At 47.8% G+C, this 18,678-nt stretch overlaps 1 protein-coding gene across 1 annotated transcript in view; it reads left to right on the top strand.

Moving 5' to 3' along the window:
• The window catches only part of LOC128066257 (putative serine protease 47), an 81,726-nt gene that overhangs the window by 14,319 nt on the left and 48,729 nt on the right, over positions 1-18,678 (top strand). The window contains 3 exon segments of the mRNA XM_052659357.1: positions 4,994-5,069; positions 5,071-5,151; positions 6,569-6,846. Of these exon segments, the coding sequence (XP_052515317.1) occupies positions 4,994-5,069; positions 5,071-5,151; positions 6,569-6,846 (435 nt within the window).

Here is an 18,678-nt window from a genome sequence, read left to right as displayed (position 1 = left end):
GCCAAATAGGCTTCCCAGGTGGTGCTGGTGGTAAAGAACCCGCCTGCCAATGCAGGAGACATAAGGGACGCAGGTTCAATCCCTGGGTCAGGAAGATCCCCTGGAGTAGGAAATGGAAACCCACTACGGTATTCTTGCATGGAGAATCTCATGAGCAGAGAAACCTGGCGGCAGAATAGCACACTGCAAAGTCAGAGGATAGTGATACAGGCTCCTCTCTTCCTTTTTCATTCTTTAAACTCCCACTAAGTTGGCTCAGTGGGTAAAGAATCTGCCTGCAATGAAGGAGACACAGACAATGAGGACTGTATTTGTATTTCAAGGCATAGGTGCTCCACCAGGCCCACAGTGTCAGCAGAGACTTGCAGGAGCAGCTGGACAGACAAACCTCAATGACAGAAACTGAAAGACACAAACAAGAAGTATTCAGGATTAAAAGGATGGGAGATGTAAAGGGAGGAGGGACAGAAAAGACTGATAAAAGAGAAAATGACAGAAAGAGACTGCAGCTTCAACCGCCCCCTGTGAGTGTCTGTTTAGGCGCCAGCCTGTGAGCTTCCAGAAAGGGCCAGTTAAGGAGGGAGCACCCTGTGCACTGCCTACCGGGGTGATCAAGCCTGGAGACCAGCCAGCTGTACGTTGACTGTGGGGCTCTAACCCACAGGTGGGACTCACCCATGTGTACACCAGTATATGGGAATCCACGGCAGCACTTCAGCAAAGGGCCCCATGCCCCAGTCTGTCTCAAAAGCGGAGGAAAGGTAAGAGACATACAGAAAGCAAATCGCAAACTGGAAAATGTAATTCTAACAGTATCAATAATCACATTAATGAGAATAAATACTCAAAATTAAAGACAAAGGTTGATAGACCATATTTTAAAAAACAGGATCCTTATCAATGTCAACTCTATAAAGTGGAGGAAAGAAAGAAAGGGAGAGAGAGAAAGAGAGGAAAGAAGGGAGGACTGGAAAAAGAGAAAAGAAGATAGGAGGGAAAAAACTAAAGGAATCCAACTTTAAATGGAAAAGTTAGAACTGTTATTGCAGAAGACATGATTGCATGTGTTAGGAAACCTCAATAAACCCACCAAAGCAAAGTAAAACAAGATGAAACAGGCCGGGATAAAGAAAGAAGTTTAGAAAGTTCATAGGGAGTAATATTTCCTATAAAAATGAATTGTGTTCCTATATATGAGGTACAAAAATATGAAAAGGGAATTAAAATAATTTCATTCAGAATAGCATGGAAACTGATACAATACCTAGCAATAAACATAATAAAGAACTATAAGATCTGTACACTGAAAACTACAAAATATTGCTGACAGAAATTAAAGATCTCTCCAAAGAGAGAAATAGTTCTTGTTCATGGATCAGGAAATTTCATATTATCAAGAAAGCATTTCTCTTCAAATTGGTCTATAAATTTAATGCAGTCCCAATGAAAATTCTGGCAGGCTTTTTTGGGGGGGTTGAATTTGACCTAAAATTCAGAGGGAAATGTGAAGAATTCAAATCAGCCTAAACAATTTGGCAATAGAATAAAGTTGGAGAACTTTTATTACCTGATTTCAAATTTTACCATAACATACTAATCTAGACAGCGGATCTGGCACGGGAAAGGAATATAATTCAATGGCACAGAATTGAGAGTCCAGGAACAGAACCTTACTTTGTGTCATGAATTGATTTTCAACAAATGTCTTAAAACAATTCAACATGAGAAATACTAATCTTTCTTTTTTAACCAAGAAAAGGTACTGGTACAAATGGATAGCCACAAGAAAGACCAAAAACTAAGAAACAGAAACTTACTATATCACACTAGGCAAAAATGAACTAAAACTTGATCATGGCTTCAAATGTAAAAAACAACCTTTAACATTTCTCAGAGAAACATAGGAGAAAATCTTCATGATCTCTTAGCTATAACATCAAAAGTATGAGTTATATAAGAAAAAATTAGTAAATTAGACTTCATTAAATTAAACACTTTTGCTCTTCAAAAGCCACTGTTAAAAGACAAGCCACAGCCTTGGAGAAAATATTGCAAGTCACATATTTGATAAAGAATGAAATCTTACCATTTGTGCCAACATGCATGGACCTAGAAAACATCATGTGCTCTGTTCTGTGCTAAGTCGCTTCAGTCATGTCTGCCTCTTTGCGCTCTGTGGACTGTAGCCCTCCAGTCTCTTCTGTCCATGGAATTCTCCGGGCAGGAATACTGGAGTGGGCTGCCATGCCCTCCTCCAAGGAATCTTCCCAACCCAGAGACTGAACTTCTGTTTCTTAAGTCTCCTGCATAGAAAGGCAGGTTCTTTACCACTAGCGCCACCTGGGAAGCCCAGAGAGTATTACGCTAAAGTGAAATAAGTCAGACAAAGACAAGCATTGTATGATGACACTTATATGTGAAATCTAAAAAATAAATGAACAAACATAAAACATAAGCAGAGTTATAGACACAGAGAACAAATAAGTGGTTACCAGGAGAAAGAGGATTGAGGGGGAAGAATGCAAAAGCTGAGGGAGATTGAAGTTCCAGCGGTAAGAGTTCCACGGTGGTCCAGTGATTAAGAATCTGCCTGCCAATGCAGGGGACACGTGTTCAGTTCCTAGCCTAGGAAGATAACACATGCTGTGGGGCAACTAAGCCCATGCGCCTCAATTGCTAAAGCCTCCACACCCTAGGAAAAGTGCTCCACAAGACAAGCCACCATATGAGAAGCACCACACCACAACAAAGAGCTCCCCCTGCTCCCCACAGCTAGACAGATCCCTCGTGGGGCAACAGAGACCCAGCACAGTCAAAAGGAATAAACAAATAAACAGTATTTATATAGTTGCAAAATAAATGAGTATGAGATGGGTAAGAAATGTCCAGTGTGGGTAATAGAGTCAATAACTATGGAATGTCCTTGTATGGTGATGTAACTAACTTATCATTTTGAAATGTGTAGAAATAGCCAATCTCTATGTTGTGCAACAGGAACTAACATAACATTGTAGGTCAAGTATACTTCAAAAACAAATTCATAGAAAGAGATAGATTAAACTTGTGGTTACACGAGGCCAGGAAGTAGGAATTGGATAGCCACAGTCAAAGATACACACTCCCAGTTACAAGGTAAATAAGTACTAGGAAAGTAAAATTCCCAGTTTTAAGATACATAAGTATTAGGAATGTAATATACAGCATGATAAATGTAATTAATACAGCTCTCTGTTATATATGAAAGTTGATAGGGTAAATCCTGGCTTCTAATCACTGGGAAATACATTTTTTTTTTTCCAATTTCTTTCATTTTGTACCTATGTGGTTTCTTTAAATTTATTGTGATGACCATTTCATGATGCATGTAAGGCAAATCACTATGCTATGCACCTCAAACTTAAAAAAAATGAAGGAAAAAAAAAAAAGAATGGACTAAGGTTAACATCAATGTATCAATATTGGCTCACTAGTTATGATAAATGTACTGTAGTAATACAAGATCTTAACATTAGGGGAAACGGGGTGAGGGGGATATTGGAAGTCTTTGTATTATCTTTGCAGCTTTTTCATAAACCTAAAACTATTCTAAAGTAAAAGGTTTATTTAAATATAAATATGTATTTTTTTAATTTACTGAAAATCATTGAATTGTCCTTTGTAATAAGTGAACATTATGGTATATACATTTTATCGAAGTAGAGTTGTTTAAAAAGTTATTAAGACGATCAGGGTGGGATTGGGGTTAGTCTGGGTGGGGTTAGTCTGGGGCGGGGCCAGAGCAGGGTGAGGTCAGACTGGGGTCAGTCACCCTGGCAACGGACAGGGAGGCGGGGATCCCCCAAGGTCTAGGCCAGCCCGCAGCTCTTCTCTGGCTGCTGCTTGCTGAACGTGGCCATCCTGGAGCTGCGAGGTTCCCAGCCAGAGCCGCCCCCCGGCCGACTGCAGGCGATGGGGGAGCGTTGAGGGGCGGCGCTCCGACTTGGCTGGCGAGCACGGCGGTTGGCTCCAGGAGCTATAGGTTCGTTGGGACCTCGATTCGGGCCAAGATCGCCTAGCCTACGGGGCCAGAGGGCGGCCGGCTGTGACCAGGGCCTGTCTGTCCTGAGCCACTAAGCCTCATCTTTTCTCTGCCCTTCCCTCCTACCAGAGAGCCCAGAGATCCCCTCCACACTGGTGGGTCAGGCCCTCCACTGTGAGGCCTCTGGGTGGGAAAAGACCCAATCCCTTTGTGGGGCTGTGGGAGTGGGGACTAGCAGGGTCTGGCCCAGAGGTTGGCGGCTGGGTGGAGGAAAGTTCTAGGACTACTGAGCGAATAGGCCTGAGTCCAGGGACCAGGGGTCTCATTCCCCTCACTGAGGCCCTGGGAGCCCAGGCCCTAGCCCAGGATGCCCGGTCTCAGGGGGCCTGGGCACACTCCAGCCCTCTGGGGTGTGAGTCCCAGAACCAGGGCCGTCCTCATTAGCTCACTCCTTCTTCTTTTAGAAATGGAGACTCCTGCAGAGCCACAGAGGGGAGTGAATTGCTCCAGATCACACAGCACCACAACTTCTGCCTGCAAGTCTCCCTCCCTAAGACATGGGGTAGAGTGGAGGGAGCACAGGCCCTTAGAAGCCGTGGTCTTGAGAAAGTAATGTTGGCAACTTCTGAGACCTTTAGTTCTTTGATCTACAAGACAAGGCACTGAGGCGTGCTAGGTGAGAGAAGCGAGGTCTGAGTCATGCCCAGTGCTTGGCAGCCTTGCTCAAGGATGTCCATCTGCCTGGAGATGTTCCTGTGAGCTGGTCCCCCCGGACCCCTGGGTCCTTATCCTCACAGGGCTTGATGGGTTGTGCTCTGCTGTCCGGTCCTCAGTGGCAGCCAGTGAAGGCAGGGTCCAGGGAGCCCTGTCATTTTGGCTAGGCTGCTGGAGGCCTGGCCTTGATTTTCCCATACGTGAGACAGGGAGGCTTTCCTGGCGGCAACACCTGGAGTACCACCAGTGTCTCTATTAAAGGCGGCAGGGGAGTCTCCGTAGTGTGCGGGAAGTCCAGGGTGATGGGGAGGACCTGTGGTGGCCGGGCTGTGGAGGCTGTGGTCCCAGGGCTTGCATGTCTGTGGAGCTATGCTCTTGAACTCCAGCTGGCTCCTTTCCGCCGCCTACTGCTTACTCAAGTATGTCTCCTTCCTAGGCTGCCAGCACAGGTGCTTGCAGGGGAGGGGGATGCAGGGGAGGACGAGGAAAGGGGGATGGTGTCCCGCGTTAGCTGCTCTGGGCTTTCTTCTGGGCAGTCTGTGGCCTTCCGAGGCGTGTCGTTCCTGCCTTTGGCCTGTGTACCCTCCGCCTGGACTGTCCTCCCCGCTCACCTGCCCAGATCCTCCTCATGCTCTGCCCTCAGCCCCTGTGTCCGTCCCCCAACACAGGTGTGCCTCAGGAGAGTGGCAGTGTCAGTCCTTGCTGCCATTTGGTGTGGATTCATCTCAGATCGCACCTTCTTCTCAGTGCCCCCTTATTGCCAGGTGTCAGACTCTAGATGGAGGCCTGGGACCGCATGTGTGGCCAGCAGCTGAACGATTCTTCCTATTACTCCTGCGAAACCGTGTGCCCAGGAGGAGTCATGGTCACTGGCGTGCATGCAGGGAGCCGTGGTGCCAGGCTGCATAAGGGGGAGGTGGGCTCCCTGGGAGAGTGACAGGGCTGCCCAGGAGTCAGATTCATCTAGTCTGATTTACCTGGTGCCTGCGGGTCACCAGGGAGTTCAGGCGTCACAGCCCAGGTCTGGGCCCTGGAGCTCTGAGGGCTCAGAGTCCATTGGCACCCACTCTGTGCCATGCTCCGTGCAAGGCCCTCTGTGGCATCAGGGGTGGTGAATCCTTCCTCACCAGGTCTCCATCCTGTCAGAAGAGAAAGCCCAGCATGGATGAGAAGGGCAGAGCACATGGGGTGGGAGGTCAGGAGATGTGTGGAGAGGGAGGGCTTGCTGGAGGGGAAGGGTTGGGTGAGGGGAACTTGAGAGAGGGTCTCCAAGTAGATGCGCTGTGAAGACAGTGAGGGAGGAAGGTCGTTTCAGCACCTGTGTTGGGGGAACAAGGCAAGGTTCTGTTTCGTGCCGTCATTTGCTCATTTATTTAACGAATCTTTTGCAAGTCCTTGTAACTCAGTGGAGAAGCAGGCTTTCGGCAGGTAGGTGTTGAAAAGGGATGGTCAGGAAGACTGTGGGGCCAGAAGGTGGGTTGTGTGGAGTCTCGGGAAGGGTAAGGTTAGAGCTGGGACCAATCCAGAATGTCTGCCGTGCACAATCAAAAGGCCTTCATTTGATGACCCCACAGAGTTTTCCAGAACAAGGATTCAGTGCTTCTCCAATTCTAGTATGTGATGGAGAAGCCAGCCGTATGTTTGACACTATAAGTAGGATATCAATTAGCCTCAAGAAAGAAGGCCTCCTGAGCATTAGAAATGGGGAGACAGAAGCTGTCTGGCATCAGGTGGAGTGGAGGGACCCAGAGGGCTGTGGGCAGTTAGATGAGGATGCAGGGAAAGAGCTAGTCCCCACTTGGAGATGATGGTGACGGTGCGCCTTTCCTCCTCCAGGAAATCCAAAGCCCCAGGGAACTACGGAGTTCTGTTAGGAAGCACCCAGCTGTACCAGTGCACCCAGCACACCCGGGAGGTGTCTGTGAGCCAGATTATCACACACCCAGACTTCGAGAAGTTACATCCCTTTGGGAGCGACATCACCATGTTGCAGCTGCTCTTTCCTGTGAACTTCACCTCCTACACCATCCCTGCCTGCCTCCCAGTCCCTGGCATGAAGCTCCCCAGGGACTCATCCTGCTGGATAACTGGCTGGGGGATGCTCAACGAGGAAAGTGAGGGGGCGTGGGGGAGTGGGGGGGGATGAGAATGGGGAGGAGGAAGGGGAGGACAGAGGAGCAAAGAAGGGAGGTATGTCTCCACTTGAGGGGTCCCCAGGCAAAGGTCCCCTTGGCCCACTATGCTTCATTTCCAGAGAACTGGACCATTCTAGTTCTAGTTCTGAAAGTGTGTGATTCTAAGGCTTTGGTGTTCCCTAAGTGTAAAGCTCTGAAGTCTGGGAATCTTTGACTTTGCAGTCAAGAATCTGCGTTCTTGAAGTCTTTCTGGTTCTTGATACCAAGGTTTAAATCAACCATAGATCTGAATGACTTGATCCAACTCAAAGATTGTGGTTGGGACCTGACTCCTTCCAAGTCACTGACAAACTCTCTGATTTCACAGTGCCATAGGAGGCGCTTGGGAAAAGTGGGGAAAAAAAACTCAAGTATGACCTCTGACCTCTGAGGCTGCCTGATCGATTCTGAACCTCTCTTTGCTCTTCTCCCAACCCAGTTCAGTCATCTACTTTGTAGGCTCATTAGGTGAACTGAATGACACAGGAAAAAAATTGAGTTTCTTAAGTTTGAAAGTGGAGAGATGTAGGCAAAAACTTATGAGAAAGAGTTCTATTAAAGAAAAACTTTAATGATTTGGTGAAATGATTATGATGCAAAATTAGGGAGGGAAAGAGTACTTATTTGTAATTGTTAAGTTGGGTCATAATTTGATATGGTGTTCCTCTACAGAGGTACTACAGGCATTTTGAACTGATGCTGTTTTCATTGGGTGGGATGTTCCAGCATCTCTGGTCCCTGCCTGTTAGTATGTCACTAACACGCCCTAATCATAGGACAAACAACCAGGTCCACAGCATTCTCACACCACACAGACACACAGACACACACACAATATACAGACACACACAAACAACACATGTGTACCATGCTTCACACATACACACACGCAACACATATATACCATACTTCACACACACACACAGGCACAATACAGAGACACAGACACAACACATGTATTTCACACACACAGATACACGTACAGCACATGTATACACCCTTCACACACACACACACACACACACACACACACACACACACACACAGACTGGTTCCTCCTTGAGGACAGGGACCCTGTCTTTCTTGTTTCGATATCCCAGTCCCTGCCCCAGGCAGGGCCTGGCACCTGGTAGGTATCCCGCTGCTGCCCCCGGGTCTTTCTTCCCTGGACCTCCAGACTGGTCTCAGCTCCCATCCTGTGTGCTCTGTGTTACTCTCCTTATAGCTGTCTGAGTATTTGCTTTAGAGCAGGAGTCATGCCAGTTCCCTGCTCATTACCCCCAATTCCTTCTCATTTCTACTTAAAATAAGGTCGCAACTCCCTGCCTTGGCTCTCAGGCCCCATTCCTCACTCTCATCTCCTCCTGCGTCCCTCACCCACACCACCCCAGCCAGCAGGCCTCCTTCCTGCCTTGACTATTTCAAGGCCATTCCCACCTCAGGTCTCCACCTCGACTATCGACTCCCTGGACGTGTTTGCTGTCCTGACTGACCTTGCCATGACTCGTTTCTTTACATATGCAACTCAGCTGCTCCTCTGAGGAGCTTTACTTGATCATGTGAGCTGAAACAGGCCACCCCTGATAGCTCATCTTCCTGTTTTGTTTCCTTTACATCCCTTATCATGTCTCAAATAAAGCTCCTTATTTATTCCACTCACGCTGTCTGTCCCAACTAAAAACACTCCTCTGTATCATTAGTTAAAAGATGCTTAACATGAGGACAGAGGAATAAATGAGTAAACTGAATGAAGAATAAATGAGTGATAGGATGAGAGGATGGATGGTGGGAAGGTGGGAGGATGAGTGGGTGGAAGGGAAGATGGGTGAAAGGATGGTGGGCAGAGAGATGGAGTCAGTGGGTCTATTGATGGAGCGGAGAATGGAGAGATGGATGAAAAGATGAGTGTATAGGCAAATGGATGGAAGGGTGAGTGGGCAGATGGGACATGAGGAAAGATAGGTAGGTGAATGGAGGAACAGGTGGATGGAAAGCAATGTTAGTGACAGACAAAAGGTGAGTGGATGGGATGGTTTGTCAAAGGATAGAGAGGTTGGTGAATGGTTGCTAAGCACCACTGAGCGGCATGTGTTGGTGGGATTTGCCTTTTCCTTTTGTGGAATAGGAGTGTGGCCTATTGCTATGAAAGAGGTTGAGGGAATAGGATGAATTTGGAAAAGTTTGAGAAACAGGGGAGGGCTTATTAGGCATTGATGGAAGACTGAAACAAGGATGAAAGCTCTGCTGTGCAGAGAAAACCCCATGTTGGGGGGCAGTGCTGACTGGTAAGGCAGAGCTCTGAAGCTAGGCTACAGCATCCTTCCCTGATTTCCTCCTTATCCTCACAGCACCTCTGCTCGAACCCTTCCATCTCCAGGAGGGTAAGGTGAGCTTCATTGAGAACAGGTTCTGTAAACTGTTATATGGAGATGGAAAAGGCAAGACTGCTCTGTGCATGTGAACATGCTGGGTGCTGGGGACTTCTTGACAGGAAAGTCCATCTGCCAGGTGAATAAGGCCCTTTCTGTTTTTCCCTCACCTGTTCTCAGGGCTTCAGTTGCTCTGGGGGAGGGGCTGTGTTGCCTCTGCTCTCTTTGTGGAGCCCCTGTCTAGTCAAGGCTATGGTTTTTCCAGTGGTCATGTACGGATGCGAGAGTTGGACTGTGAGGAAGGCTGAGCGCCGAAGAATTGATGCGTTTGGACTGTGGTGTTGGAGAAGACTCTTGAGAGTCCCTTGGACTGCAAGGAGATCCAACCAGTCCATTCTGAAGGAGATCAACCCTGGGATTTCTTTGGAAGGAATGATGCTAAAGCTGAAGCTCCAGTACTTTGGCCACCTCATGCGAAGAGTTGACTCATTGGAAAAGACTCTGATGCTGGGAGGGATTGAGGGCAGGAGGAGAAGGGGATGACCGAGGATGAGATGGCTGGATGGCATCACGGACTCGATGGACGTGAGTCTGAGTGAACTCCAGGAGTTGGTGATGGACAGGGAGGCCTGGCGTGCTGCGATTCATGGGGTCGCAAAGAGTCGGACACGACTGAGCGACTGAACTGAACTGAACTGAACTGGGACTTCCCATTTCCTCCTTCTGTGAGTCTTCCTGGACTCCATCCCTTGGCAGTGTCCCCCAGGCCAACTCCCCTTCCTAAGTTCCTTGCACATGAAGGCATCTACAGCATCTATTCTTGACGCATATATTAAAGTTTTTACTGAAGTATAACATACATACAAAAGAATATATCCATGCTCTTTTCATAAGTTGAATGAATTTTCACATAGTGAGGCCACATGTGATCAATACCCCAGAGGCCCAACTCACCCTTCCTGTCACCAACACCCAACAGAAACCACCATCTTCACCTGTAATACCTTAGATTAGATTCTGAATGTTCTGTAAGTAGAATTTATTTCCAGTTGTCAGCCTTCCTTGTCTTAATGTTAGGCTTGTGAGACTCATCCATACTGTTACCTGTTCAGTCTCCTTGCTCTACAGGACTCTGCTGTGTGCATTGAATTTGATGATCAGTTACACTCTTAATGGAGATTTTAGTACTTTCCAAGTTTTTCGCTTTATTTCACTTCCAAATGTTTCACCTTCTATTTCACAGAAACCCTTGAGTAGAATTGTTGGAATAAAAGGTATGCGTATATTCAGCTTTGGCAAATATTACCAAACATCTCCACAGTGGCTCACCGTTTCCACGCATTCAAGCAGTGGATTAGAGTTTATATTCTCACCAATACTTAGCATTTTCCATCTTTTCTCATTTTAATAGACTGTTGTGGTTTGCGTTTTCCCAATGACCATTTAAGTATACTTTCACATATTTATTGTTATTGGATATCTATTTTATGTAGCTTCCTTTCGAGATGTTTCCCCCTCTTATTTTTCTCTGGGGTTCTCTGTCTCTTCCGTCAGGGGCTCCTTATGCATTTTATATATTCCAGATGTATGTCTGTTGTTGGCTGTTTGTATTTTCGTGTATTTGTTTGCTTCTGTGTCGGTTCTGTTTGTTTTGCTTCGCCTGTGTTGGACCTTGGTTGTGGCACACAGGCTCTTACCGCAGAGCGTGGGCCCTCTCCCAGCGGTAGCACGCGATGTCCAGAGTGCACGGGCTCAGTAGTTGCAGTGTGTAGACTTAGTTGTCCCGTGGCATGTGGCATATTAGTTCCCTGACCAGGGATGGAACCCATGTCCTCTGCAAGGAGGGAAGATTTTTAACCACTGGACCACCAAGGAAGCCTCCTTGTTGGATATTTTAATTGTGAACCTTTCTTTACACTCTGGGTAGTGCCCTGTTTTATAGATGAGAAAACAGGCCTGGAGAGGACAAGTGGCTACCCTAAAAGAAGGCAGCACAGCATGGGCCCCTGTGTTTTCACTTGAAGCCTAACGTGACCTCCACCGCGTTGCCCTCAGGGCCGGGCCTCCCAAGCTGGCATCATGTGCCAAGCTCTTCCATGGCCCTTTGTCTGCTTGCCTGCTGGGTATCCATAGTGCCCTTAAGCTAACTCCTCTCATTTCTCAGGATGAGGACACCACTGAGATGGACCCTGAAGAGCCAAAGCAGCATATAACCACCCCCCTGCCTCTCTTAGCCTTTCAGTCACCACAGCCTACCTGAGAGACTCCGTCTAGATTCATCTTCGGCCATATCACCTGCTCTGGCTCCCATCCTCCAACCCAGGCCCCTCTTCTCTCCCTGAAAGTGCCTCCCGCCTTGCACAGGGCACCCAGAAACAGGTCTGAGTAGAGGCAGACCACAGGGGCACTCAGTGCTTAGACTGTGGGGCAGAAAAGACACGGTTCCGGTATTCAGTCTGTCATTTCCTGGGATTGTGACCTTAGCTGAGTTTCCTCACCCATGAAATGGATTTGCTAAAGCCTCCTCTTAATAAGGTCCCTGTAGGAAATTTAGTGCTGTACTGGCACTCACGAGGTACTTAGCAAGTCTTGGCTTTGAATCTCCTGGCCTGGCCTGCCTCTGTCTACCTGGATTGTACCTGCTCTTCTGGACCTGTCTTAGCCCTGTCCTCTCACCCAGTGTGCAATTCACGGCCCAGTCTCCACTCAGCACACACAAAACCCACACACCCACACTCAATTTACTCTGTCTTTTCAGTAGTGCAAAGCACAGCTCACTTTCCATGGGATATGCTAGTGGTGGGGTTCCTCTGCCTTCTGAGAACTCCCGTGGGGTCAGGAGGCTCCTGGAGCCCTTCCCATCTCCCTCATACTAGCCCAGAATCCACCATAATATCAGCAACCACAAGGCCCATCTGCATGAATCCCTGAGGCCTCGAGTGTACAGGGGCCTGGCCTTCCCCAGCCTTAAAGAGGGCAGTATGGGTCACTGTCGGGGGGAGGGGGGTGGGCAAGGGCACCCCAGGTAGGGACCCCAGAGGAGAAGGGCTGAAGTGATGATGGCACATTCTCAATGTCCAAGAAGCCCTGGTGTGACTTTCTTGGTGCTTTGCTGACATCACCTTAAATTGGTGGCTCAGACAACAAAATGTATTATCTTACATTTCTAGACATCAGAGTCTAAAGGCAAGTTGTTGGTCTGGCTGCTCCCTTCTGGAGGCTCTAAGAGAAAATGTTTTCTTGCTTTTTCTTTTTTTTTTAAATATAAATTTATTTATTTTAATTGGAGGTTAATTACTTTACAAAATTGTATTGGTTTTGCCATACATCAACATGAATCCGCCACGGGTGTACACGTGTTCCCCATCCTGAACCCCCTCCCACCTCCCGCCTCGTACCACCCCTCTGGGCCATCCCAGTGCACCAGCCCCAAGAATCCTGTATCTTGCATCGAACCTGGACTGGCGATTCGTTTCATATATGATATTATACATGTTTCAATGCCATTGTCCCAAATCATCCCACCCTCTCCCTCTCCCACAGAGTCCAAAAGACTGTTCTATACATCTGTGTCTCTTTTTGCTGTCTCGCATACAGGTTTATCATTAACATTTTTCTAAATTCCATATATATGCATTAGTATACTGTATTGGTGTTTTTCTTTCTGGCTTACTTCGGTTCAGTTCAGTTCAGTTCAGTCGCTCAGTCGTGTCCGACTCTTTGCGACCCCGTGAATCACAGCACACCAAGCCTCCCTATCCATCACCAACTCCCGGAGTTCACTCAGACTCATGTCCATCGAGTCCGTGATGCCATCCAGCCATCTCATCCTCGGTCATCCCCTTCTCCTCCTGCCCTCAATCCCTCCCAGCATCAGAGTCTTTTCCAATGAGTCAACTCTTCGCATGAGGTGGCCAAAGTACTGGAGTTTCAGCTTTAGCATCATTCCTTCCAAAGAAATCCCAGGGTTGATCTCCTTCAGAATGGACTGGTTGGATCTCCTTGCAGTCCAAGGGACTCTCAAGAGCCTTCTCCAACACCACACTTCAAAAGCATCAATTCTTCAGTGCTCAGCTTTCTTCACAGTCCAACTCTCACGTCCATACATGACTACTGGAAAAACCATAGCCTTGACTAGACGGACCTTTGTTGACAAAGTAATGTCTCTCTTTTTGAATATGCTATCTAGGTTGGTCATAACTTTCCTTCCAAGGAGTAAGCGTCTTTTAATTTCATGGCTGCAGTCACCATCTGCAGTGATTTTGGAGCTCAAAAAAATAAAGTCTGACACTGTTTTCACTGTTTCCCCATCTATTTCCCATGAAATGATGGGACCAGATGCCATGATCTTCGTTTTCTGAATGTTGAGCTTTAAGCCAACTTTTTCACTCTCCACTTTCACTTTTATCAAGAGGCTTTTGAGTTCCTCTTCACTTTCTGCCATAAGGGTGGTGTCATCTGCATATCTGAGGTTCTTGATATTTTTCCTGGCAATCTTGATTCCAGCTTGTGCTTCTTCCAGCCCAGCGTTTCTCATGATGTACTCTGCATAGAAGTTAAATAAGCAGGGTGACAATATACAGCCTTGACGTACTCCTTTTCCTATTTGGAAGCAGTCTGTTGTTCCATGTCCAGTTCTAACTGTTGCTTCCTGACCTGCATATAGGTTTCTGAAGAGGCAGGTCAGGTGCTCTGGTATTCCCATCTCTTGAAGGATTTTCCACACTGTATTGTGATCCACACAGTCAAAGGCTTTGGCATAATCAATAAAGCAGAAATAGATGTTTTTCTGGAACTCTCTTGCTTTTTGCATGATCCAGCGGATGTTGGCAATTTGATCTCTGGCTCCTCTGCCTTTTCTAAAACCAACTTGAACATCTGGAGATTCATGGTTCACATATTGCTGAAGCCTGGCTTGGAGAATTTTGAGCATTACTTTACTAGCGTGTGAGATGAGTGCAATTGTGTGGTAGTTTGAGCATTCGTTGGCATTGCCTTTCTTTGGAATTGGAATGAAAACTGACCTTTTCCAGTCCTGTGGCCACTGCTGAGTTTTCCAAATTTGCTGGCATATTGAGTGCAGCACTTTCACAGCATCATCTTTCAGGATTTCAAATAGCTCTACTGGAAATCCATCACCTCCACTAGCTTTATTTGTAGTGATGCTTCCTAAGGCCCGCTTGACTTCACATTCCAGGATGTCTGGCTCTAGGTGAGTGATCACACCACCATGATTATCTTGGTCATGAAGATCTTTTTTGTATAGTTCTTCTGTGTATTCTTGCCATCTCTTCTTAATATCTTCTGCTTCTGTTAGGTCCGTACCATTTCTGTCCTTTATTGAGCCCATCTTTGCATGAAATGTTCCCTTGGTATCTCTAATTTTCTTGAAGAGATCTCTAGTCTTTCTCATTCTGTTGTTTTCCTCTATTTCTTTGCATGGATCGCTGAGGAAGGCTTTCTTATCTCTTCTTGCTATTCTTTGGAACTCTGCATTCAAATGATTATATCTTTCCTTTTCTCCTTTGCTTTTCACTTCTCTTCTTTTCACAGCTATTTGTAAGGCCTCCTCAGACAACCATTTTGCTTTTTTGCATTTCTTTTCCATGGGGATGGTCTTGATCCCTGTCTCCTCTGCAGTATTGGCAATCTCTGTCCATAGTTCATCAGGCATTCTATCTATCAGATCTAGTCCCTTTAGTCTATTTCTCACTTCCACTGTATAATCATAAAGGATTTGATTTAGGTCATACCTGAATGGTCTAGCAGTTTTCCCTACTTTCTTCAATTTAAGTCTGAATTTGGCAATACAGAGTTCATGATCTGAGCCACAGTCAGCTTACTTCACTCTGTATAATAGGCTCCAGTTTCATCCACCTCATTAGTACTGATTCAAATGTATTCTTTTTAATGGCTGAGTAATACTCCATTGTGTATATGTACCACAGCTTTCTTATCCATTCGTCTGCTGATGGACATCTAGGTTGCCTCCATGTCCTGGCTATTATAAACAGTGCTGTGATGAACATTGGGGTACACGTGTCTCTTTCAGTTCTGGTTTCCTCCATGTGTATGCCCAGTCATGGGATTGCTGGGTTGTATGGCAGTTCTGTTTCCAGTTTTTAAAAGAATCTCCACACTGTTCTTGGAGAAGGCAATGGCACCCCACTCCAGTATTCTTGCCTGGAAAATCCCATGGACAGAGGAGCCTGGTAGGCTGCAGTCCATGGGGTCACTAAGAGTCGGACACGACTGAGCGACTTCACTTTCACTTTTTACTTTCATGCACTGGAGAAGGAAATGGCAACCCACTCCAGTGTTCTCGCCTGGAGAATCCCAGGGACGAGGGAGCCTGTTGGGCTGCTGTCTATGGGGTTGCACAGAGTCAGACATGACTGATGTGACTTATCAGCAGCAGCAGCAGCCACACTGTTCTCCATAGTGGCTGTACTTGTTTGCATTCCCACCAACAGTGTAAGAGGGTTCCCTTTTCTCCGCACCCTCTCCAACATTTATTGCTTGTAGACTTTTGGATAGCAGCCATTCTGACTGGCGTGAAGTGGGACCTCACTGTGGTTTTGATTTGCATAATGAGTGATGCTGAGCATCTTTTCATGTGTTTGTTAGCCATCTGTATGTCTTTTTAGAGGCCCCAGCATTCCTCAGCTCATGGCCCCTTCCTGCGTCAGCAGATCACATTGCTCCTCCCTCTGCTCCTGCCATCACATCTCCTCCTCTAACTCACACCCCCTGCCTCCCTCTTTCCTCATGAGTACCTTTGTGTTTATGTTGGGTTCAACCCGATAATTCAGGATAATCTTCCTATTTCCTGATTCTCAACTCCATCACAGCTACAGAGTCCCTTTTTCCATGTAAGGTAACATAGCCCCAGGTTGTGGTGATGAGGATGGCCGTCTTTGAGGGTTACTTTTGGCTAGCCACACCATGTACCCTTCTCTTTTCTTCAAGTCACCACTTCCGCCACCCCTCCCTCTCAGCTGGAGAGCTGGCTTCCTGTTTCACTGAGAACTTCAAAGCATTCAATGGGGCTAGGTGCCATTCATCTTCCCAGTCCAGCAGGCATGTTGCATCTCTCCTGAGCTCCTGGCCCATTGTAGCCAGTCCTTCCTGAAGCTCTGAGTGTCCCGAGGCTCCCTTGCTCCATGTCATATCTCCGCTTTCACGGCTCTCATATAAATGTGTGGTGGCAATCTCCTTCCCACTACTGCCCAGTCTCTCTGCCTCCTTTCCCCCAAAGACTCCTCCTAACAGCCCTGAATCTAACCCACTCTACCCAGGGATGGCCCAAGTACCACCAGAGCCACATGGCCAACGTCCCCAGGAACCTGTCTTGCCAGAGACATCCGTGGTCCCAAATCCTCCTCCCACTCAGCACTTGAGCAAGTCTCACTGCCATTTCCTGGGCAACAGGACCAGCCAGCCACTCCACTCTGCACTGGTCCCTTCCCCTCCCGCCTCTAAAAGCTGGAGACCCCAGGGCTCTGTGCTCAGCCTGCTCCTCCCCCTCTGCACTTCTTCCCTGGTTGGTGAGATAGACTCAACTTTGACAGGTCCTGTTGCCTCTTTCAATGTGTTGTCCCAAATCTGACTGTTTGTTACCACCCTGACCCCTCCCCACCCATAATCTCTCACTTCTCTCCTGTAGCTGCCTCCAAACCAGTTCATTCTCCACACAGCACCAGAGCAATCCAGGTGCTAGACTTGACCTAGCAGTTCTCCATGGGCGTCAATTCCAACCCCCGCCATAAAGGCCCTGGGAACCTGAGTCCCGCCTTGCTTCCCACTTGTCGTTGCTCTTCCTCCCACGCACCTGGCCATCCCTCCTCTCCTCGTCTGCACTCACTGCTCCCTCTGCTCCAGCATCAGAAAGTTGGGTTGTCCTATTTGGAATCTCAGCTCATGCAAGCTGCATGCTTCCACCCTATGAAACGTCCTTCCCTTCCTGTCCTGTCCCCTCCATGGCTTGCTTCCACATGTCACGTCTGACAATGGCAGTCTAGTTGGAATCTTTACAAAAGCTTCATGAAAGAGGAGCTTTGTCACTTCACCCCTGTGCTCAAGGGCAGAAGCTGCTCTGAATGCTGGATGTGTGTGTTGGACAGGTGCTTGAAGGGGACCAAGCACAGCCATGGCCCATGCTCCTCTACGTACCTCCAACGATGAAACCTTCCATTTGGCCAATGAAGTGAGGGAGTTTCCACCCAGATGGTCCTGCCCTGACAGCATTTCAGGACTCCAATAACTCCCAGAGGCTTTCAGGAGATCCTCAGCTGCTCCTTGAGCAATACAGGCTGCCTCTACCAGGCCTGGGTATGGGCAATTTCTGAAGAAACTCAACCAAGAAGTTGAGAGAAAACTAAAGCCCTGACTAAATGAATGAAAAAGGAAGATGACTCAGGTGGGGATGTCCTGCTGCAGCTCAGAGTTTGCAAAAGCCAGGTCTGCAGCAGCTTCAGCTGGCCAGTCTCCACTCACAGACCAGCTCTCTTGGGTTCAAATCCTGCAGCTGCCCCTTCTTGGCCTTGGAGAGTGCTTTCTCCTGGACCACCGTGCCCTTCCTGGGCACAGCCTCCATACTGATGGATTTACATTTGTGATTATTCTGAGGGTCAATCAGGAAATTCCTGAAGCATGATTCCAGTGCTTACCTGCATGACTTAATCAGACTGGTCTGAGTGGGATGCTGGTGTCTGGAATTTCACAGCGGTCCACCCGAGTGAGGCCGGAGGGCGGAGGCTCATAAGCCCCACTTTGCTACCTGGTCTCCTCAGACCTGGCTCAGTAACCCACCTGAACTCTCATTTCTTTCCTAGAGTGATTCTGGGGGGCCCCTGGTCTGTGACTTCACTAGTTCTGGATTTTGAAGAGGCTGGCCAGCTGGGGCTTTGACTGCCAACACCCCATCTACCCTAGCATCTTCACCAATGTCACCAACTGGATCGACGAGATCCAGAGACTCACACCCCTCCCTGAGCCCACGTCTGCTCTCCTCCACAGACCCAGTTTCCACAACAGCCTCCTCGCTAGAACCTTCCCACCTCCCCTCCCTCAACCCCATCCGCTCTCAGTGGTCCCTTCTTGGCTTTCCTGTCACCAGCTGTGACCCCCACAAACCAAGCTTGAAAAGCCAAATAAAAACAAATGAAAGACTCATCCTGATCCTGTCTTTGGGCCCTATTGCTCCTCCTGATCCTCAGCACTCACCCCTTCACTTGAGGTTTGTCATCTGACTTCTGGACAAGGAAACAGCAACTTGCAGGAGCATTAGAGCAGGGGGAGGGCAGGGGTGAGGACACTGGAGTCCAGCGGTGGGGAGAGAGAAGGGCATCTCCGCTTGCACGCACCACTCCTGCTGTGGGAGTGCACAGACTTCGGAGGAAGT

Source organism: Budorcas taxicolor, chromosome 20 (assembly GCF_023091745.1).
Source record: "Budorcas taxicolor isolate Tak-1 chromosome 20, Takin1.1, whole genome shotgun sequence".
In the NCBI taxonomy this organism is placed as follows: Eukaryota; Metazoa; Chordata; class Mammalia; order Artiodactyla; family Bovidae; genus Budorcas; species Budorcas taxicolor.
This window is presented reverse-complemented; position numbering and strand designations above follow the sequence as displayed.